We start from the raw sequence: 23393 nt of genomic DNA, 5'->3' as shown, positions 1-23393 counted from the left end.
AGGTGAACCAATGCAATGCGTTACAAAGGTGAGTACCTCCACGCCCGAGAATCTGAATACATCATCTCCAACAGCGACAGTTTTGATTGGTTACCTCCGCGTCGCCAAGTCCCAGATTCGGGCGCAGAGCCTGCTGGCCCCGTAACCTGAATAGCTGAGTCTCGCGTGCGGTTGAGCAGGCCTGACCCCGAAACCTGAATACTCGAGTTTCACGCCGCGCAAGGCGGCCTGCGAACCCTGGACCATGAATAATCCGAACGACCCACCGGGGCGAAGTGGAGAGCGCCGCCCCTAAGCATGAATACGCAAATCCACCTGCGGGTTGAGGGAAGCGGGAATATTGGGTAGCGCTCCATCCCGGGTCCCAGAAGGCGGCCCGGCCTGCGGGAATCTGAATGTTTAATACGCCAGGGTGCAGGTCGGCTGTGGTGTTATTGGGTTATGCCGGCCGCGGGTGGAGTCAGTGTGTTTTTTGCATTTTAAAAAGTCCCAGGCCAGTAGCCGGCCATAAAATAAGCGGAGGCGAGGTTTGAAAATTGTTCCCTCCACTTGCTGTTTTCTCCCCGAAGATGGCGGAGGCACTGGGGGTGGCTGACACCCGTCGGCTTCACAGTAAGCCGCAGGATTTAAACGACGCGTACGGGCCTCCCAGCAACTTCCTCGAGATCGACATCTTCAACCCGCAGACGGTCGGGGTCGGTAGGAGTAAATATACCACGTACGAGGTCCGAATGAGGGTGAGTGTGCGGTTGCTAGCCCCCTAATTCAAGCTGCCGCCGAGGGGAGGGGGGTGGTGAGGACAGCGTTAAATCTAGTCCGAGGCTTCAGTCACGGCCTGCGTTCTTCCACACCACCCCCACCTCAGAGAGGGGAGCGGTAATTCAGCGTGTAATCTGTTGGCCAAACGGGGAAGATCTGCTCCCGTTCCTCTCTTTATTTCTTTCCGAAGCATATCTGGGAGCGGCTGATTTAAATATTCACCTATTATCGAATTCTGTTATATCGCAAGTGCCCTTGATTTTGCTCATTATTGAATGATTCTCCACTTCCAGGCTAAGCACACACCTGTTTTTGAGATGTTGACTGTCTTGAGCTAATGTTCTACAGTACCATTTTTAAAAATAAAATTGCGAGTCCTATTTATCTCTTGCCACCTCTTTCTTTTTAAGAAGGTGTGATTGTGTATGTTTAACAAGCGTTTCTGAATTTCAGTTCTGCTTTTAATTATACTCTATCACTGGAAAGAGCAAACCACCAGATTGTCCCCTGAGTTCTCTTGGATGAGTTGACTGGGAGCTCAATCTGTCATAGACCAACAGTGTCTCAAAAGCAGAAGGAACTGTTGTTTTCCCCATTAGTTTTGCCTTTATCTTGGTTTTTCTCCTATTGAGAGGAAATAAATAATAAAATGTTGGTGAAGCTAGCAAGTCTAGTGTTTGTAGAGAAATGCTTAACATTTTAGGTCTAAATGATTCAAATTGTTATAATTCTTTGCAGATAATATAAAACTTGAATTTCTCCAGCACTTTGTTTTCAGTTCAGATTTTCAGTATCTTGAGTACTTTTATTTGAATAAACAAGGTGACTGATCTGTACCTGCATATGGAAAGTTAAGTAGAATACTGGATTAGATTAAACTGTGTCTGTCTGTTTTTTAGCTGAATAATTGAATTATTTGGCCCCACTTTGTTTTCTCTTGAAGTCTACTCAAAAGAAACTGAAGTTTAGAAGATGGTTGAATTGACTGTTAGTCTGACATCTTTCTGTTGCCCTTAGGATTGTCCCATATTCTAACTTGTTTGTTTAGTTCAAAGCCCTATGAATCCTGTTCCTAATGTAGAGTAATGCTGCTCAAATTGACAAACTTGTGATTAGTGGTAAATGCATCTTGAAAGGTGGTACTTATCTGAAGCTGTTTATAATTTTGAAAGCTTATTTTTTCTTGAAATTTGGATGATCTTGGCAAGGCCATGACTTAATGCCCATCCCAGAGGGTGGGAAAGAGTCAACCACATTGCTGTGGGTATGGAGTCAAATGTAGCCCAGACCAGGTAGGGATGGCAGTTTCCTTTTCCCTAAAGGACATAGTTATAAACAGTCCAACTCTTCAGTGCTGACCAGATATCCTAAACATTGTCAGCATGAGGCTTTATCTCTCGCAACCCTTATGCGCTCATCCAAATGCCTCTTTTAAATATTGTAATTGTACCTACCTTCGCTGCATTTTCTGGCAGCTCATTTGTACGGTCTCCTCTCTATGAAAAAGTTACTGGTCTGGTCCCTCTCTTTTTGTTTTAAAACTCTTCCCTTCTCTCCTTAAACCTATGCCCTCTAGTTTTGGTGTCTCAACCTGGGGGGAGAAAAAGATTGGCTATTCACCTTATCCAAGCCTCTAGAAGGTCACCCCGCAGCCTCTACTCCAGGGGGTGGGGCTCCAGCCTGTCCCTATTCATCAAACCCTCTGATCCCAGCAACATCCTTAGTTTAAGAACATCTTTCCTATAGCAGGGAGACAACAATTGTGCATAATGTTCCAAACATGGCCTCCCCAATGTCCCGTACAGCTGCAATGTGACATCCCAACTCCTATACTTATGCATTGACCAATGAAGGTGAACTACCTTCGCCCTGTCTACCTGTTACTCTACTTTCAAGGAACAGTGTACCTTCACATCTTGGACTGTTTGTTTGGCACCAGTTTCCAGGGCCCTAGGTGAGTCCTGCCCTGATTTGCCTTACCAAATCTCAATATCTCACATTTAACTAAATGAAACTCCATCTGACACTCTGTGGCCCATCTGATCAAGGTCCCATTGTATTGAGAACCTTCTTCACTATCCACTACTAAAATTTTGGTATCATTTGCAAATTTATTAACCATACCTCCTTTATTCACAACCAAATCACTTACATAAATAACACTGCAGCGGACCCAACACTCACCTTTTTGCGCTATGCCAATGGTCACAGTCCTCTGATCTGAAAAACAACCCACTCCCACCATCCTCTTACCTACAAAGCAAAATTTTTTTTTGTGTATCTAATTAACTAGCTTTTCCTGGATTCCACGTGATCTGACCTTGTGTCTGCCATCTCGAACCTTGTTGAATGTCTTAGTGAAGTCCATATAGTCAGTGTCTACTGCTCTGCCTTCACTTTTTTTTTGTTGCTACTTCAGTCAAGTTAATGAGACACAATTTCCCATGCTCAAAGCCATGTTGACTATCCCTCATCAGTCTTTGCCTTTGCAAATGCATGTAAATTCTGTCACTCCAAATGCCCTCCAACAACTTACCCCACTGCTGACATCAGGCTCACCAGTCTATATAACCCTGATTATTTTTTTTCCCTTGCAGCCTTTATTAAATAATGGGACCACATTAGCCAACCTCTAGTCTTCTGGCACTTCACCTGTGGCTATTGATGTTACCAATATCTCAGCAAAGGACACAGCAATCTCTTACTAGCTTCCTGCAAAGTTCTGAGATGCACATGACCAGGTCCCTGGGAATTTATCAACATTAAGATGTCCAGTGCCACGTCTGATGTGGGCACTTTTCAGGATATCATTTTCCCCAAGTTCTCTAGCTTTTCACGTTTCTCCACATTAAGTATGTATGAAATATTTGTTTGATATCTCTTATTTACCAGTGTTTCTCCTCTCCTATCCTCTCACCCCAAGTGAATCTTGCTTGCAAAGGTGTGCAATGTTATAATCGCAAATACAATTTGTCCTTCTATGCTGTTATCACCACTGATTACAATTATAGCTTTGATCACTTGACTGCAACCATACTGTGAATTGTTAACTGAATTAGTTGCCATATTCACTTTGGATACACAACATGTACTGTTTTATCCCAATCTGAAATATTGCATACTTGCTTGATTGTTTGCTGAGCGCACTAAATTGATCAGACAGCACCTTCATAGAACCAGTTGTGCACAGCAACTTAAAATTGCAGTAATCACTAACTTCAACATAATCCTTTACAAGATCCATGTACCCTAAATATTTATACTGGACAGCAACATTAATACTAAAAGTATGATCTTTTCCCTTAGGTGGAAATATATTGGTTTTTCTAACTTCCTGAAACTTGTGTCTGGAGTATAGTGCAAAAGTCTCACTCTTGGCTGCCAGACATTATTGCTGAACCAAATTCAAAAATGCTTAAACTCAGTGGGTCTGGCAGCATCTGTGGAGAGAAAGTGAGAGTTAGTACTTCAGGTTCAGTGACCTTCCTTCAGTTCTGAGGAAACATTGACTCTGACTCTGCTTTTGCTCCACAGATGCTGCCAGACCTGCTGAGTTTCTCAGCAATTCTTTCTAATTTTTTTTGTATAATTGCGGAACTGTCCTCACTTAGGACTAAGAGCTTTGCATGATCTAGTTAGGGGCCTGCTTGCCTCCCTGTCTTCAGAATACCTGTCATAAGCTTCTAAGACGCAATGATGTGCTGAAGTGTCAGATACTGCACAGAAACAGACCCATCGGTCCAATTCATCCAGGCTGACCAGATATCCCAAATTTGTCTTTTTCCCAGTATTTGGCCCATGTCCTCTTAAATCCTCTCTATTCATATTCCTACTCAGATGCGTTCTAAAACTTGTAAACATACTAGCCTCCACCACTTCCTCTGGTAGCTCATTCTATGCATGCGTTTGCAGGGGAAAAAGTTGCCCCTTGGGTCCCTTTTTTTTTGGATCTCTTTCCTCAAACGTATGCCCTCTAGTTTAGGACTCTCCATCCCACCCTGGGGAAAATACCTTGCCTATTTACCCTATCCATGCCCCTCACTATTTTATAAACCTCCAAAAGGTCACCCCTCAGCCTTTGTTCCAGAAAAAATATTTCAGCCTCTCCTAGTGGCTCAAACTCTCCAGCCCTGGCAACATACTTTAATTCTTTTCTGAATCCTTTCAAATTTCACAACATCCTTCCTACGGGAGGGAGATCAGAATTGTATTCATTGTTCCAATTGTGGCCTAACAAATGTCCTGGCCAGCTGTAACATGATCGCCCAACTCTTATACTCCATGCCCTGAATAAAAGCAAGCATACCAAATGCTGCCTTCACTACCCTGTTGACCTATAAGTTCCTCGCAAGGGCAATAAAAATGAGCCTGCACTCCAAGATTCCCCAGGGCCTTTGGCATTGTGTGAGTCCTGCCCTGATTTGCCTTTCCAAAATGTGGTGCCTCATTTATCTAAATGAAACTCCATCTGTCACTCCTTCACCTATTGTCTTATCTGATCAAGATCCTATTGTACTGAAGTGATTTCTTTACTGTCTATCTATGATGCTATCAGTTTTTGGTGTCATCTGCAAACTTACAAATAACACCTATGTTCATATCCAAATATTTTATATAAACAATGAAAAATAGTGGATCCATCACTGATCCTTGTGGCAAACTGGTCACAGGCTTCTAGACTGAAAAGCTACCATCCACCACTACTGTCTTCTACCTTCAAGCCAGTTCTGTAACCCAATAGCTAGTTCTTTGTGCATTTACATCTTACCTTGCTAACCAGTTTGCCATGAGGAACCTTTGTTGAATGCCTTGCTGAAGTCCACATAAACTGCATCCACTGCTCTATCCTCATCAGAGTCATCAAGATGTACAGCATGGAAACAGACCCTTCCAGTGTTTTTCTAGTGTTTAAACTGGGCTTGTGGGAAGACTAAACCATTCATAACTGGGCAGTCAGAAGTACCATGGGTTTTGGTCTGGTCAAACATAGGCTATGTAAAGCCAATCAAGTAGAATAGTGTTGTAGTGCAAGTGCTTAAGATTTTGTCTTGCATTGTCCATATCCCTTGTAACCAAATTGTGGGTATGGGCTGCTTAAGTAGATTGACTTTTATTTTTCTTATGGCTCTTTGCCTTCTCTCAACCAGTCTAGCTCCATATTATGGATCGTGTACATCTGAGTACCAATGTGGTCTTATTATTTTGGAGAAAGCAGAGTATCAATTTTTAGCTGTTGGTCTCTAGGAGATTACCTTGGGATTTTTTAGTTGAAGGAATGTCCATTTCATTATGGACTCCCAGGGCAAATCTTCACGGAGAAAGTGAGGACTGGAGATCAGAGCTGAAAATGTGTTGCTGGAAAAGTGCAGCAGGTCAGGCAGCATCCAAGGAACAGGAGAATTGATGTTTCAGGCATCCTGAAGAAGGGCTGATGCCCAAAATGTCGATTCTCCTGTTCCTTGGATGCTGCCTGACCTGCTGCGTGTTTTCAGCTCAAATGGCAAATGCCATGTTAAGGCTGTCATATGGCTTCCCCTCACTGGTCAGTCAACAGTTTGACAGTACATGACCAAGGATGGGCATCTCCTAATTATGACTGATCACAACTACCTGTCTGTTTGACTAATCTAACATGATGATAAAATGCTTGCACAGCTAAATGATTTTATTTAGTTCAGTAAATGTACACTTGGGTTCAACAATTGAAGTGATATTCAGGCAATGGTTTTACTTTGAAGATTTTTAGTGAAGTTAGTTTTTAAAGTCTAACTGATAGTTTATCTAAGGCATACAGAACATACCATTGTTTTTCCAACATTTCAGTATATGCAGTTTTAAAAATAGTCAGGTCAGACAGCACCTGTGGAGAGAATCTGTTACATTTTCAGGTAGGCAGTCATCACCAACCTGAAGAAAGTAAATCTACTTTTTTCCTTTCTCCCACAACACCTTTTTTGATCTAAGTTGGTTTCCACAATGTAACCAGTAATCCATCTAACATTCCCACACCCCACACCCCAGCAAGATTTCAGAAATAGTAATAAAATAAGGACTTGAAGTAATATTTGAACAATTAAAATTTTAAAAGAGCTGAAGATCTTTCAAACTCATCTGGATGATGAGGCTTAGCTTTTCACTTTAAGAAAGCAAATTCATGACTAGCTATGTTCTAAAATTGCAGTGGGGTTTCACTTTAAATGCTTTGTTTATAGTTGAGTCAAGGCTATCATTCTCCAATGTACACTGAGATTAGATATCACTTTATTATCAGCTGAAGATAGCCAATCCCACTGCACTTAAGAATTTTATTCTATATCCCCATGTTTGTTCTGATGCTTTCTTCCAGACTTTAAATCAAAAATTCTCTCCACGTCAAACTTCAACTTTTTGAGTAACACCCTAATGCCCATTCCATGCAAGCACAACAGATGTAACACTTCTCCATTTAGCTCCTCCCTTCTCACTGCCTTGATCTGTAAACATTTCTTCAAGGTGAAGCAGCAAACTATCTATTCACTGCTCAAGACATAATCTTGTGGTTGGTTATTTGTTGAGGGGTAACCAATACCTCTTTAGTCTTGAAGTGTGACTTCAAGCTTCTCGTCAATTTTTAAGTTTCAGTCCTCTGCTTCTAACACTGTTCCAACAAAGTTAAATAATTGAGTTTGGCATTTCAGCTCTTGATTTACATACTTTACAAATTTCTAGGCTCACTGTGTGGAGTTCAAGATAAGATCATCACTTCTACTTCCGGTTGTAACTGGTCATGACTACTCTGAATTTCTGTTCATGCTAGATTTCATTTTATGTTGCACCTTCATCCCTTTTTCATCATTCTAACCTCCATGTCTTGAATCTCATCTTTCATCTCCCTTTTGTAAAGATAAGTAATTGATTTTACCCAAGTGCTTTGTTGTCTTAACATCTGATTCCTCCCAGCATGTGACTTCTGAATGTAGGCAGGCATGTAGTTCAAGTTCACAATTATTCCTCCCTTGTAGGCATTAAGTGAACTATACTTGTCAATTTGTTGGCTTCAAAATTTCACTTTGCAATCTTACCACTTGCATATTTTTATGTATGTTGAAGATAACAGTTGGTTTCACTCACCCTGCAGTTACACCCAGTGCTTTTCCCTTTAACCCAGGTCGAACTTGAGGAAATGTTGTTGTTTGAAATTCATTGGAGGATTTAGTTGGTTCCCCTCCTCCCCTCCACTTTCAATGTCTCCCGCATAATACTTTTGGAGAAAGGGGAGGGTTCTTTAAATTATTTCACAATCATCCCTAGTATTTAAAAATTACACAAAATATCCCCACGCTCATATTTCTGCTTTGCACATCTGCACTGTAAGTCCTATGAGCTGGGTTCATTACCAATTAAAGTTTAACTGTGCTGAAGATGTTGGAAATGAGCACATTACTCTGAAGCTATTAATCATTCAGAGCCACTGTAAAGGAATCTGAGCTGTAACTGAATGCAAAGTCCACTTTTAAAATTTTTCATTCAAAGCCAGTTAGCTGAGGTGTTTTAAGCAAGCTGGCTAGTATTTTGTGTAGATCTGCTAAAGTCTCATTAAGTAGACATTGTCTGTGACAGGAGTTCAGAATAGAATTACCATGAAGTCAACTGACTTCAAGTTCTTGCTTTTAAAATAAAATGTCAGTCCAGAATAAACTTGGGTTTCTACACCAGTATATAGCCATGCAAGCAATGGGTGCTGTTGGTTCAACATAACTTAACCTCAAACATATTGGAAACTATTTTTTAATCTGATCCTTCAATCAGACCAGGATTAATCACATCAGTTAACATGTACAACTCCTGTATCCTTATCCAGGATTACTTAATGAATCTGTGGGTAAGGAACAAAAAGAAACTATAGCAGACAAGCAAACTTGTCTGAGCCCCTGACATGCAGTAAAATGGCTGCTCTGAATTCCATTTCACCATTCCCCTCCCCATAGCACAAATTCATGAAATAGAACAGAATAAACCATATAGCCTATCTGCCATGGTTGATTTTGGGTTTCAACTTTTTTATTTCCTGCCCACACTCCCCTGTCTTCAATTCTGAGACTAAAAATCTGTTTACCCCAGCTTCCAATGTGTTCAATGACCAGACTTCACAGTTCTCTGGGGCAGAGCATGCCAAAAATTGGTATTTGAGTGAAGAAATTTCTTAATGTATATGATCAGCCTTATTCTACCCCTGTTTGATTCCCTGACTAGTGGAGAGTCTCCAAGGACCTACCTGAGCCACTTCTTCAGAATAGTGTCTCCGTGAAAACGCCTTAACTCCGGAGAGTGTAGACCTAATTTTTGTTTTCAACTTGTCATCCTGGGCACTAAGTTGGAAATGTGTTATTCTTGTACTTCCATTGACAATATCACTAAATTTAGAGTGCAACTATGCTAAATTTCAGATATTACTTTGCCCAAATCTTGTACAACTATAACAATTCTATTTCTGTATTTAATCCCTAAGCAATCTCATTTATCTGAAATTGAGACTTATACCAAAATCTTCCTTTTTTTTTAATGAAAGAACATGCTTTCCTTTAAGTAGTTTAAATTTAATTCTAGAAATGTTGCCATACCTTGGTTTTAGCAACCCTACTTCAGAAAGGATTTGAAATGTATGTAGAAGGACTTATTAAAATGACTAATAGTAATGAGGTGATAAGCTGGTTTTCCCTTCAAACATGAGCAAAAGGGTATCTGGAGGAGAATTAATGACAACTTGGGAGCTGACAGGTAGTAGACCAAAAGGTAGTGGTGGAGACTGGAGGCCTGTGACTATTGGAGTGCCACAAGGATCAGCGCTGAGTCCACTACTTTTCGTCATTTACATTAATGATTTGGATGTGAGCATAAGAAATATAGTAAGTTTGCAGGAGACACCAAAACTGGAGGTGATGTGGACATCAAAGAAGGTTACCTTAGATTACAATGGGATCTTAAGTGGTAGATGGAGTTTAATTGATAAATGCAAGGTGCTGCATTTTGGGAAAGCAAATCTTAGCAGGATGTATACACTTAATGGTAAGGTCCTAGAGAGTGTTGCTGAACAAAGAGTTCCTGGAGTGCAGGTTCATAGCTCCTTGAAAGTGGAGCCGCAGGTAGATAGGATAGTGAAGGAGGCATTTAGAATGCTTTCCTTTATTGGTCAGAGTATTGAGTACAGGAGTTGGGAGGTCATGTTGCAACTGTACAGGACATTAGTTAGGCCACTGTTGGAATATTTGCGTGCAATTCTGGTCTCCTTTCTATCAGAAAGATGTTGTGAAACTTGAAAGGGTTCAAGGGGAACAAAAATTTACAGGAATGTTGCCAGGGTTGGAGGCTTTGAGCTATAAGGAGAGGCTGAATAGGCTAGGGCTGTTTTCCCTGCAGCATTGGAGGCTGAGGGGTGACCTTGGTTTCTATAAAAATCATGAGGGGCAAAGTCTTTCCCTGGGCTGAGGGAGTCCAGAGCTAGAGGGTTTAGGATTAAGGTGAGATGGGAAAGATCTAAAAGAGAGGACTACTCTTTTACATAGAGGGTGGTACATGTATGGAATGAGGTGCCAGAGGAAGTAATGGCAGCTGGTACAATTGCAACACTTCAGAGGCCTTTGGATGGGTATATGAATAGGAAGGGCTATGGGCTGGGTGCTGGCAGGTGGGGCCTAGATTGGGTTGGGATATCTGCTCGGCATGGATGAGTTGGACCGAAGGGTCTGTTTCCATGCTGTACGTTTGTGGAGGAGGTAAACATCATCCTGTAACATACTTGTCCCTTTCCTCCATGTCAACAATATTGACCACATTTATTGAGTTGAAAAGGGCATAATGTTGGAATGAGCAGACAATGGCTGACATTCAATGCTGGGGAAAAAGTATTTGTTTTAGTAGAGAGCAAGGAAATTTTGATTTTTAAAATTACTTAAAATAAGTGTTTGAACAGAAGGGTCTGAGCACTTCGAACATAGAACAATGCAGTGCAGAACAGGCCCTTCAGCCGTCTATTGTGCCAACCTGTGAACTCTTCTCAGCACATCCCCCTACACTATCAAAATCAGCCATGTGCTCAAATGTACAGAATGTCTTGGGCAGGTTGAGAAAGCTATTAAAGCTACATGGTTAAGCTTTTAAAGCAAGACCGTTTAATAAACATTTTTGGTTTGGTTTCACCTGGAGTATCATATGGTTCTAGGTAGCATCTTTCCTTGTTTTAGGAAAGCATTTGAGAGGGTGCAGGAAAATTGTTTTCCCCCTCCCTTTGAGAAACTTCAGTTATGAGGTAGATTAGTAAATTTGGAGGTCTGACTGAGATTTGACTTTAAGTTCTTGTTTCTGGAGAAATCCAGAACCAGAGTTGACTTGGTTTTTTTAATGCTGGTTACCACTTTCTTTTGCCACAAACTCTTGCTTTTAGCATGTGGTTAGGAACTGGCATGTATTGTCTAATGGAAGTAGTCAGTAAATTCCTCAGGTAGACCATTTATCTGAGGAAAAAAACTATATGGGGGCCATCATGGATTATGTTGGGTTCTCTAAGAAGAATTCACCTCAACAATGTGGCTAAATGGCCTCCTTCAGAATTGTAACCACTTTATTTTAATTAGCAGGTGATATTGAAGCAGAAATAGTTGAGGTATTGCAAGGAGTAAGAACTGAAGAGATTGATTTCAAAGAAAGTAATCAAATGTTGAAGGGATGCAAAAGGTGAAGGGTTAGGTATGATGAGCCTCATTGTGGCCATTAATCATTTTTGTAAGACAGCTTATTAATATCCTAGCTGATGCCTATTCTTGGTTGGCAATTGAGTTGCGGCTAGGCAGCTTGTATGATGTATTTTGATTGTTGCTGTGCTGCATGTTATAGTGTGCTGTCCCATTACTGATTTGATAAAAGATTTCCTTATGCAGGATATCTGTCTTTGTGTTGGAAGGGCAATTGATTTGTGTGTAGAAAAACATTGTTTTCATGCATAGAGCTAGAAATAATAGAGCAAAACTTTTTTTATTCTTTTGCAGACAAATCTTCCCATTTTTAAGATGAAGGATTCCTGTGTGCGCAGGCGATACAGTGACTTTGAATGGTTAAAAAGTGAATTGGAGAGAGACAGTAAGGTAATGTCATAGGAAAGTGACTAAATTTGAGAAATTTAATATTTAGCTTTTTTGTTATTTGAGAGCACTTAACTAGGACATGCCAAGTAACATGGTTTTTAAATGAATATAGATTACAATTTGCTAGCATTGCAATAAATTGGTAAACTTCTCATTTTGTATATGTTCTTTTTGGTTTAGACCTTTTTAGTCCCATTATAGTGGTAACACAGCCCTTTTCACAACTAACTGGTTTTAAGACTGAGCAGAAATTAGGCCATTCAGCCTATCACGTTTGCTCCACCTTTCAACCATGACTGACTAGTTTCTCAACACCATTCTTCTGCTTTCTCACTATAACAGTCTATCTCCATCTTTTTAAATATACTCAATGACCTGACCTCCACAATGACCTTCTGTGGCAATGAATCCCATGGATTCACCACTCATTGGCTCAAGAGGTTTCTCCTTACCTGTTCTGAAAGGTCTTCTCTTTACTCTAAGGCTGTGCCCATGGGTCCTAGTCTCTGCTACAGATAGAAAATATTTACTCTATCCAGGCCATTCAGTATTCTGCATGTTTCAATTGGATCCCACTCCATCCTTCTATGCTCCATGGAGTATAGACCCAGAGCCAACAAATGTTCCTCATGTTAAGCTTTCTGTAATCCTTTTCGGACAACTTGTGAGATTTCATCATACAGCACAAACATTGCTCTGGTCCAACCAGTCCACGCTGACCATAATCTCAAACTAAACTAGTCCCACCTGCCTGCACTTGGCCTCTATCCCTCCAAACATTTTTTACTCATGTACTTATCTAAATTTCTTTTGAAACATTGTAACTGTACTTGTATCCACCACGTGAGCCACTGTCTATTTTAAAATAGCCTTTAAATATTTCTCCTTTTTTTTAAGAAATAAGCTACTATTCCTAAAATCCCCAATTGAGGGCAAATACACCTGCCATTCACCCAACCTATGCCCCTTCATGATTTTATAAACTTCTATATGGACATCCGTTAATCTCTTTCACTCCAGTGGAAAACCTCCCAAATTCTCCAACTCAAATCCTCCATTCCTGGTAAATCTTTTCTGAAACCTCTCCAGCTTTATAATATCCTTCCTATAACAGTAACCAGAACTGAATGCATTACTCCAGAAGAGGCCTCAAGTCTTGTACAACCTCAACATGGTGCCCCAACTCATGTAATAAAAGTCTGAGCAATGAAAGTGTGGTAAACACTCCTTTAAACACCATGTCAGTGTGACACAAACTTCAAAGGATTGTGGGCTTTTGAGCCCCTTGATCTGTTTTACAATGCTACCCAAGCCCCTCCTTTTTTTAAAATTGCATAAGTCCTGCCCTTGCTTGTTTTGACCAAAATGTAATACCATGCCTTTATCTAAATTAAACTTCATCTGCTGTTCCTCAGCCCATTGACCCAATTGATCAAGGTCTCTTTGTAATCTTAGATCATTTTGGGAAGACTTCCTCTTTCCCTTGCACCAATTTTAAAGATTGTGTCAAGCAGCAGTAGTGCCAGCAAGTTGGGGACACAATAAACAACAAAGGTAAAAATCACAATTCTTTGATTTCAGGATCTGATCCACCACTGTTAACATTCACTGCTTCCATAATTGTAATGCAATGGAAGCCTTCTACTAAGGTGCACTGCAGCAGCTTTCCTCAGTTCCTTTTTTAGTACCTTCCCAAGTCATTGCCTTTTCTAGGTGATTTTAGACTTGGACTGCAAATGCATGGTACAATGATTCCCAATTGATAGATTCCTGGCTTGATAGGCTTTGGCTTTACAATTTTCATACTGATTGTTGACCATATTCTCTCAGCTTCCAATGTACCTTAAGCTAACACTGTATACAGGATTTTTGCTCACAACTATACTATGCAAGATCTATGAAATACTTTTATGAATCAAAAGTTTAACCCTCATAACTTTGTGGATACTCTGGCTAAAGAAAGTAGGTTTTCATTTAATTTGTTTTAAAAGAATCAGGCATAACCTATTGAAACAAGACTGAGCAGGCTTCACAGAATAGATGTTGACCTATTTCCACTGGTAGGAGAATCTCAAAAGGTGACATAATTATGGATAAAGGAATATTTCATTTAAAACTGAGATTTGAATGACTTGAGTAATGGATTTCTGGAATTCTGTGGTGTGGTGGTTAGATCAAGTCTTTTAAAAAGGAGGTAGGTGAATCTTTTTGTTTAAAGGGAGCTGAGGGCTATGAGCAATGAGTATCAAACATGCTGTTAACAAGTTATGTATCTCCTTAACATGGGTTCCTTTTGAACTCTTCATCCTGAAACTTTTTTTGTTTCTGGAGATTTTCTCTTCTAACTTCTAAACTGGGGACTGCTTGGGGCTACCTATTCAGCCTTGACTGTTTTTGAGACTGTTTAAATTGCACTGTTGGGGATATTTGAATAATATCCCCTTTTTTTTTGGAGAAGTACAACTATTTTTATTTTGCTTTTATGCTGGGCAAGTCAGTTTCATTGAGAAATTACATTAATACTAACACTTTCACCATCCTTGCAATCTCTACAACATCTTGATCCCAAGTTTGTTTCTAACAAGATCCTATAGCACATGTACCTTATGAAAACAATAAAATGCAGGATTATACTTAAAGCTGTGTAGTATTCCACCTGGAAGGGGTAGCTCAGCAAGGAGTTAAATGTGCTAGGTCTATCAACCAGCTAGTGATTCTTAGGGGTGCATATTGCTGCTGCAAAAACTCACTATTACAAATTGATATTTTGTTTGCTGTTAAAACTGCTTCAAGATAATATGCTGCAATTCTCTTGTTTTTCGCTCTGACCATCTGTTAGCAACCTAACAAACTAGGCAAGGCATATGAAGTCTGATATCCAGTGACAGGATTTATTTTTTCATTTTTGGGTGCTTGTCTAAATTGCTGTTTATGGGTGGCAGCAGAATGGAGTGACTAATGCAAAACGAGTGAGTGAATTAGCATGTGTGGGAAATGGAGAAGCATCCACTTTTGAAAGTGTACTTCCTTGAATAGGTTATAATTTCAAAGTGTAATAGGAGCTGGATAAGAAAGTGTTCAATGCAATAAATTGTCCTTTTTTATTTTTTCCTAATTCCACTGCAGATTGTTGTGCCACCACTACCAGGAAAAGCTTTGAAACGTCAACTTCCATTTAGAATGGATGAAGGAATTTTTGAGGAGTCTTTTATTGAAGAAAGAAGAGCTGGATTAGAACAATTCATTAACAAGTAATCTTTTAATAGCTCCTACACTTCCCATTCAGGAAGGTCCTTTATCTTCATTGCAATTCCTAGTTACTTGCCTCAAGATAAAGCTACATGTATACAAAAATGGGTTACCTCTTAAACATTAGCTTTAATGGCAAGAATTCTTGAGACAGACAGCTGTCTACTTCACACTACTTTTTTAATATTAATACATGTCTTCTGTAATAAATAATCATGTAAAAACACATTCCAGCAGAACATTGTTCAAAGTTTGTTCTTTTAAAGAGTTAACTGTAAAGTTTTTTTCACTTTTTTTTTCCTACCAAGTTTTTAATATCTGGGTTGTTTTCTCTGGGAGAGAATAGAAAGCTTTAGGTTGTGAGAAAAAGATGTTCCTCGAGTACAGATTTGATAAAAATTCCTTTATTTTGAAGGAATGTGGCAAAGTATTTTTAAGGGTGGTTGGAAATGCAGATACATAGCATTATATAGTATGTAGTTGCAACATGAACAACTGATGTTTGCCATTATAGCTTGAAATATTAAGTCCATATTTAGTGCTATAATTAGCAATTACAGAATACTAAAAGCTTGTATGGATCTCTGACAATTTCCTTTAATTTCTCTTTAGAATTGCAGGTCATCCACTGGCCCAGAATGAACGCTGCCTGCACATGTTCTTACAAGAGGAAAGCATCGACAGAAATTATGTACCTGGCAAAGTACGTCAGTAGGGCATCTGGATGCTTTGGTCTTTCCTCCAGTGTATTCCCTTTATTTTTACACTAAATATATACTTTACCTTTTTTATTTTCAACTATTCAAAAGGTAATCACTGCTGGTTTCATGACTATATAATGTGGCTTTTTAAATACCCTCAACCCACTCTTCCAGCAGAGGCAGCCTGAGTCCTGCAGATCCTGAAATAAGCATCAGGACGTGTATTGGTTTGATCCTACCTGAAAATCTGAACCTATATCAGATGGGTTAAGCCTTTGCTTTTGGTTTTTCGCCCCCCCCCCCCCCCCCTCACTTGTTGGTTTTTTTTTCACCCCATTTTCTTGCCATGATGTCACTTGGAGGAAAATAAACATTCATTCAAGTTCTGCTTTCAGACCTCTTATGTTAAATACAATTTCTAATTTTTGTATGGCTTGATGCAGATGGTGTTTAAACTTGTAACTGTTCATATTGTAATTGCTAAAGCTTCTGTACCCTGCAAATATTTGCTATCTTAAATACTAGAGAACAACTTCTGTCTAAGACTCATGCTCTTCCTAAAGATTTTAGTTTTTGTTCCTCCCTTTTTGAAGGTAACTTCATAAACCTCTAAACCAACCAACTTATTTTAAGCATTCCATTACTCATTCCCTTCTATCAGTCTTCTGACACAACTTTCTCTGTTCTGTGATGCACTGAATGGCTTCATACAGACTTAAGAGCACTGCAAATGGTCAAAAGTAGAACTGTAGGATATTTAAACTTGAGTTCTACAGTAAATATTTACAGCTGAATACTTGCCTAATAAGTAAATTTGCATCAACATAAATTTGGCAGTCATTACATCTGCTTATGAATGCACTCATGATTTTTACTACTTGGCCAAAAATGACATGTTTTGGGTAATCATAAGTGATCAGACTTCTCCCTTTTTAAAAAATAAATTATCAGGTGTGCTACAATTGTTCTCTTTGATGTACAGTAGCTGAGTGTTTAAACCTTGCTGCAAAATGTATATAAGCTTTATTTAAAATGTGCAGTGTCAATTTTGTGGCAGATTACCATTTTGTTGGCTAACTGTTCTATCAAAGTTAATTGCTCACTGTTAAATGTTAGTAACAGTTTCAGAACTTTACTACATTCCTGTTGTAGAAAAACTGAATTGAGAAATGTGGATTTGTATCCTTGGCTCCAACCAGAAGCTTTTTAAACTGCATTTGATTGATTTCTGGTTTCTAATTCCTTAAATTTTTCTTATTCCTTGCATGTTCATACTCTTGTATTCCCAGTTACTTTTTGTGCTCAAACTAGGGAAGTGAAATGCTGCTGCCTCAATTGGAAATAAATCCTTGTGGAAACTACTAATTTCTTGTGATTTTACCTCTAGTATTCATTGACCTTTTCTTTGTTCTCAAATTCTTTAGTGCAGTTGGTTCGGAATCTGAGATTAAAACATGATTTTCTAGAAAGTCACTTGTGCTGTAAAAGAATACTTGAGCAATATTTGCATCTACGTTTTGCCTAAAACTAATGCTGATGTGAAATATGACAGGCATTTGTTACCAGCTGCTGCCTTTCAGTCACTGGCTATATTAAGCTTTTAAGCTACTTTTCTTTGTTCTATCATTACACTTCAGCAAAGGTGTTCCAGATGAGTTAGATTGCTGTGGTGGTTTTTCTTTAAAACCACATCTCCCTTTTTTTTTACTCCATTACTTCCTGGAGTATTTTGGAATGTAGCTTATGCCCTAAACATTTTGATGCATAAAAGCTGTTCATGTACAGTGAGTGGTGGTGTGGTGAGGGGTCTCTACTTCAGTCAATAGTGTATTTGTTGTTAAACTAACAATCTTGTGGGGGGTTTTCCCAAATCCAGATTCTCTAATTGGACCACTAAAGAATAGTAGGGGAAGCAAATCTGAGTCATCTGCAACACTCTGGATGATAAAGCTGTTAACAAATAATTCAGTCTAAATATTACGTGCTACCATTCTGTCTTCTCCTTTATTCCCTTCTGTATTACCTGATGAGCTTTTTTCCCCACTAACTGTTGAAATTGAATCTTGCATGTGGATAAGTCCTGTAGTTGACCAAGTTCTAATGTCAGTACAGTATTAGGGTGACTATCTGGAATTCTGGGGAGACATTGTTTCCAACTTCTCTATCTGGGGAATGGTTTAGGAATAAAACTCCCCCCTGCTTCTGAAGATGTGGTCATTGGTGAATGGCCATGAGGAGAAAAGTTTCAGCTACTTGGTATCAAAGGGAAATTGTGACTGGCTATTTTGCTTCACTCATGGCAATTGAAGCCTCTGCCTTTGTCTTCTCTCAAATTGAAGATTCATGTGTGCACCTGACTTCTACTTTGCAGCTTGAAATCTGTGTTCTAGTTCCCTTGCAAGTGGGTTGCTACTGCACGCTCCCTAGCTAGAATGTTTACATTCTGTAGACCTTTAAAATATGGGACTTTTTTTTTTGTTTGACATGTTAACTTGAATGGGTTTGTAGACTCTGGATGTTAGTAGCCTACTATTGGAAGAGGGAGGGTAATACCAGACTTGAGTGAAGGTTTCTAAGATGACACTTGCATAAGCTGGACTTCACTGGTTTTGAGATGGAACTGCAATGGGAGAATGGGCAGGGAGGAAAAACCTCCCTTAGAATTTCTTGGCGTAAGCATAATTAATAGTGCAAATGGACTTTGTTAATTGCAGTCCTGTTCATTCTTTTTTGAAATATACAATCATTGCAATAAATCCATTAACTGGTTGTTGACGCTATTAAAGGTTTCTCGTCTGGTTTGGCATTTCAAAAATGAGAATCCATGGATAAGTACATTTATCCTTGTCTGCTTAATGAATGCAATCATATTGGGATTGTGCTCTAACACTGCTTTGTCAGGTCAATATAAAATACAATTTCTTTTCTCCCTGGAAACCAGAAATAAATCTGTTAATATAGATATCCTGATGTTTGACACTGATAGCTAAATTTGAACTTTTATTCAACTAGTGTCAATGGCATCCTCCTCCTGAACCATTCCACATATAGCAACATTCCTCAGTATTAAGTCACTTTGTCTTTGTACAGTTACTTTTTGATTTTAGGTGCTTTTTGTATATGTACCAAGAAAAGACTCTTGCTATGTTAAGCAGCCTTCTTTTGATCCAAAGTTATATCTGATCTGTCTAAAATATGTTCACTTATTTCTTCATATTAAACTACTGTAAAACCACTTTCTGATATTTATTTTTTTATACAGCATGCAATATTGTAGTGCTATAAAACTTCTAATGCATCATCCAGCTTAGTTACTAAAAGCCATTGCAAATTCATTTACATGTGGATTTCACTTTGTCCAACAGAGCATGAAAATAGTTTTGATCTCTGGTAGTAGCATTCCAATTTTTTTTTTTTTTGTTACCTTCTAACTACCTCTTGTGTTCCTGCTGATCTCATTTGCCTACTCCAGTGGAGCACAGCTTTTTGCCTTTTGTAGTTGGGCAATTGTCTTCTGGACTGTTGAATCGAATTTTAGACACTGTAACCCATAATCCTTTTTTTTTTTTGTTTTGGACTTGTTCTTCTTTCTAGAAAGCAGCTATTTGCCATTCTCGTGTTTCATCAGGATTTTTGTGATTGGTAATAGATTATGTGCTGTAAAACTTAACTGCACATGTTGGATACTTGAAACAAAAACCTGTACCTGGAGAAACTCTAGCAGCATTTGTGGAGAGAAAATAGTTAATGTCACAAGTCTTGTGACTCCTGTTTACTCTTTGCAAGCCCCTAGGCATAGTCAAGATGCCTTTTTATGAGAGCAAATAACAATTCTGATTTTTGCTTGTGCAATGCATCCTGGTGTACAAGAGAACAGTAAAGTGAGGGATAGTCTTTTATTGAGACTGCATTTGGCAGCAGGCATTGATGGGAATCAAAGTTAACTCTGAACTGGTTGGAGTTACTCGACACTCAGTTAGTCACCTCTGCAGGGTAACATCCTAAGCTGTCATTAGCTGCTTCATCAAAGACTTTGCCCGATCTGACCCGATGAAGGGGGCAGTTCATTCATCAGCACCATTTTTTTTGTACTGAAGTAGTCCAAGACCAAATTCCCTACTAGCCAGACTTGGGCTGTTGAGTGACCAGGAGGAGAAAGTGAGGACTGGAAACCAGAGTCAAGAGTGTGGTGCTGGAAAAGCCCAGCAGGAGAATCAACATTTTTTTTTTAGAATAAGTCATTCATCAGCTTCCTTGGATGTCAGCTGACCTGCTTTGCTTTTCCAGCACCACACTAATTGTGTGGCAAGTAACAACATTCCTAGCGGGCAATGACCACTGCAATTGCAGAAATCTCTACTACCAATAACCTGGGGTTACCTAGGACAGCTTGTCTAGTTGAGTTTCTGGTTAAAATGTGGTGACGAGCAGATCAGAGGCTGTGAATACACCAGCAAGTAACTCCTCACCTAACTCTCCAAAGCCTGGCCACCATCTACAAGGCACCAGTCAGGAGTGTCATGGAATACTCTCTAACAACACTTAAACTTGACACCATCCAGGACAAAGCAACTGCTTACTTAAAACTATCTACCAAGGTCCCGTACTTCCCGCGGGAGCCTGTGCCCCACAACCTGAGCCGCCTCCGGAATTTTAATTTTGTCCCCTTAAGGGATATACAAAGGAAGGCCCTGTATCGACTGCTGCTGCACACCGTCCACCTCTTCTCCCTCATCCACCGTCCGGACACACCTTGGTGTGCCCATTTGCCACCGGGCGGTGGAGATCCCCAGTGGAGGGCTCTCTACGCGGGAGTCCTCCCCCTTTCTCTCGGGGATCTGGGGTGGAGGGTGCTGCACGCAGCAGTCCCCTGCAACCGCAGATTGCGGTGGTTCACGGACTCCCAGCCCAACTGCTTGTTCTGTGGCGCTGTGGAGTCCGTGGACCATGTATATATTGGGTGTGGGCATTTGCACTCCCTTTTTGATTTTCTGAAAAACCTCCTCCTCTGTTTCTGGCTGCACTTCAGTCCCACGCTCCTGATCTTCGGGCACCCGGTATGGAGGAGGGAGGGCAGGTCCGAGGACCTCCTCGTGGGTCTGCTCCTGGGCCTGGCCAAACTGGCCATCAACAGGTCCAGGCAGCGGGCCGTGGAGGGGGTCGTTAGGGCCGACTGCCTGCCCCTCTTCCGGGGTTACGTTAGAGCCCGGTTGTCCTTGGAGAAGGAGCACGCGGTGTCCACCAACACCCTGGAGTCGTTCAGGGAGAGGTGGGCGCCGCAGGGAGTGGAGTGTATTATTTCCCCGTCCAACTCTATTTTGATTTAGTCCCTACCCTCCCCTTCACTGTTTTGATCACACAGCATTGCCCTGTGGTTTGAAGGGCAGTGCTTGTCACTGGCCACTTGGGTGTTTTTCATATCTTCCTGGTGGTGGAAATTGAATAAAGATTTGTGCACTTTGTGTCTTTTACTGTGTCTCACATCTGCACACACAGAAAAAAAAAATAGCACTGCACACACACCATGGGAAAAAAAAATTAAAAACAACGACTGAAAAAAAAACTATCTACAAGATACACTGGAGATCTTCTCCAAAGATGCTTTAAGCAGCATCTTTAAACCTATAGCTGCTACCCTCCTCAATATATGGGAACATAAACTACCAGTCACTATTCTGACTCTGAAGGAATAGTGATTATTTTCATGTTGGCTTAAAATTCTAATTCCCTCCACAATAACTGAGTCTACCTTCAGTGCATAGACTGGAACAGGTCAAGACAGTTTATTGTTATATCACAGATGGGCAATAAAATGTTGGCCTGGCCAAGGAAACCCACATCCAGTGAATGAGCAAATGAAGCATTGATCTTGAGGGCTTATAGGCCATCCACCTTTGGTTGAGAGCTGGAATCACTTAAGTTTCCCTGTTTTAACTAGGTAGAAAAACCCAAGGTTTTTGATACATCTTTTGCTTCGTAATTCTACTGGTTAACTTTTTTTTTTCCTCTGGTTTTGAGATTGAGGGGAAAATTATACAAATTTCTTGATTTTAATTTCCAGCACTTATTAATTTAAGTCTAAAATTTTAAATTATTTTGAAATCTGCATCCAAAAAAAGGCACCATTGCACACAAATTGGAGTTATCTAGATGATTTATGGCCTTTTCGGTGTATGGTAGAACATGGATCTCATTCCACTTTCCTAACTGATCTCCATTTACAAATCAAAGGACAAAGGGAGAGGGGAAAATATCAATGTCTAAGTGTCACAATTCTCTTCTCTTGTGCAGAATTACAAAGCTACACAACCAAGGGAAGAAACTTTTCATTGCTTATGATCACTTTTGACACTTTGCCTTCTGCAGTTCAAAATGCTCCAGCCCCATTAGTCTGTTAACCACTTCTGTCAAGTTGCCTTAGTATTGATTTAAATCCCTTCTCATTCTTCCAAACCCCTCTACTGTAAGCCTGATTTACTGAACATTTTACCATCAGATGATGTTTCATCTCATAAATTTGGTGAGCTTCTTCAACTCCTTCCCAAGGAAAGTATTGTTTCCTTTAAATAAGGAACTATCGTACATCACACAGCTCCAAAGTTATATTCATGTAGCATCATTTCCCTTTGCCTTGTATATTCCAGAGGCTTTACAATAAAGCTGATATGCTGTTTGTGTTTCTAATTGCTTTCAATAATTGTATCCAAGCTATTTGTTCCTAAGAGTACCTCCAATACCATTAAAACATTTCTCCACATCAAGGAGCCTTTGTTTTTTTTAAAATTTGTAGCAAATAAAGTAAATGAACTGAAGTTCATAGGTAACTCGACTCATTTACTTGTCTGAGAGTATCTGAAACTATTCTGGGATATTGAAAAATAAAGATTTTCTGGTGTTATCAAGATTTAAGAAAGCAAATTTAAATGGAAAAATACATTTCTCACTCTATTTTCCCAACTGACTTATTATTTGAATCATTCAGTGTTTGTGAAAATACAGCCCCATGTTCCCATACCAGGGAAACATCCTATCTATGTCCGTCCTGTCATGCCCTCTAACATTTCTATAAATCTCAATGAGGTCATACCTCATTCTTCAAACTTACAGACCATATTTCCTCAATTTCTCCACATGAAGCAATCCCGCCATCCTAGCAATTAGTGTGGTGAACTTCTGTTGCAATCTCTCTATGGTGATTACTGAATATTCTTCCTTAGATAAGGAGGCCAGGTGCAATCTCATCAAGACGTTTTCCACAATTGCAGCATGACGTCTTTACTCCTGTACTCACACAAGGTATCATGGACATTGAAACTAAAACTGAAATTGCTGGAGAAACTCAGGAGGTCTGGCAGCATCCATGAAGAGAAAAACACCAATTAACATTCTGAGTCTAGTGACCCTGTATCTCTCTCTCTCAGCTTATCATCGGCAATCCCTTTGACCTTTCTTTTCCTCTCCCTCTTTGAGGGCCATCTCCAATTATTCAACTCACTTCTCCCCACTCCTATTCCATCATCAGCATAAGTTCTGACAAAGGATCACAAGTCCATAAGAAATTAGGCCA

General features: G+C 39.9%; 1 protein-coding gene across 2 annotated transcripts; it reads left to right on the top strand.

Moving 5' to 3' along the window:
• Nucleotides 1-329: 329 nt before the first annotated feature.
• LOC140496012 (sorting nexin-12) lies at nucleotides 330-19061 on the top strand. 2 transcript variants are annotated; one of them, XM_072595436.1, is made up of 4 exons: nucleotides 337-737; nucleotides 11781-11876; nucleotides 15003-15127; nucleotides 15738-19061. In XM_072595436.1, the coding sequence occupies exons 1-4, from the start codon at nucleotides 570-572 to the stop codon at nucleotides 15838-15840; spliced, it is 492 nt and encodes a 163-aa protein (XP_072451537.1). In that variant the 5' UTR covers nucleotides 337-569; the 3' UTR covers nucleotides 15841-19061. The 2 variants fall into 2 exon arrangements, with proteins under 2 accessions (XP_072451538.1, XP_072451537.1); XM_072595437.1 differs by lacking the exon at nucleotides 11781-11876 and having other exon boundaries at nucleotides 330-737.
• Nucleotides 19062-23393: the final 4332 nt, after the last annotated feature.

Source organism: Chiloscyllium punctatum, chromosome 25 (genome assembly GCF_047496795.1).
Source record: "Chiloscyllium punctatum isolate Juve2018m chromosome 25, sChiPun1.3, whole genome shotgun sequence".
NCBI lineage: Eukaryota > Metazoa > Chordata > Chondrichthyes > Orectolobiformes > Hemiscylliidae > Chiloscyllium > Chiloscyllium punctatum.
The sequence above is the reverse complement of the archived record's forward strand: the minus strand, read 5'-3'. Positions and strand labels throughout refer to the sequence as shown.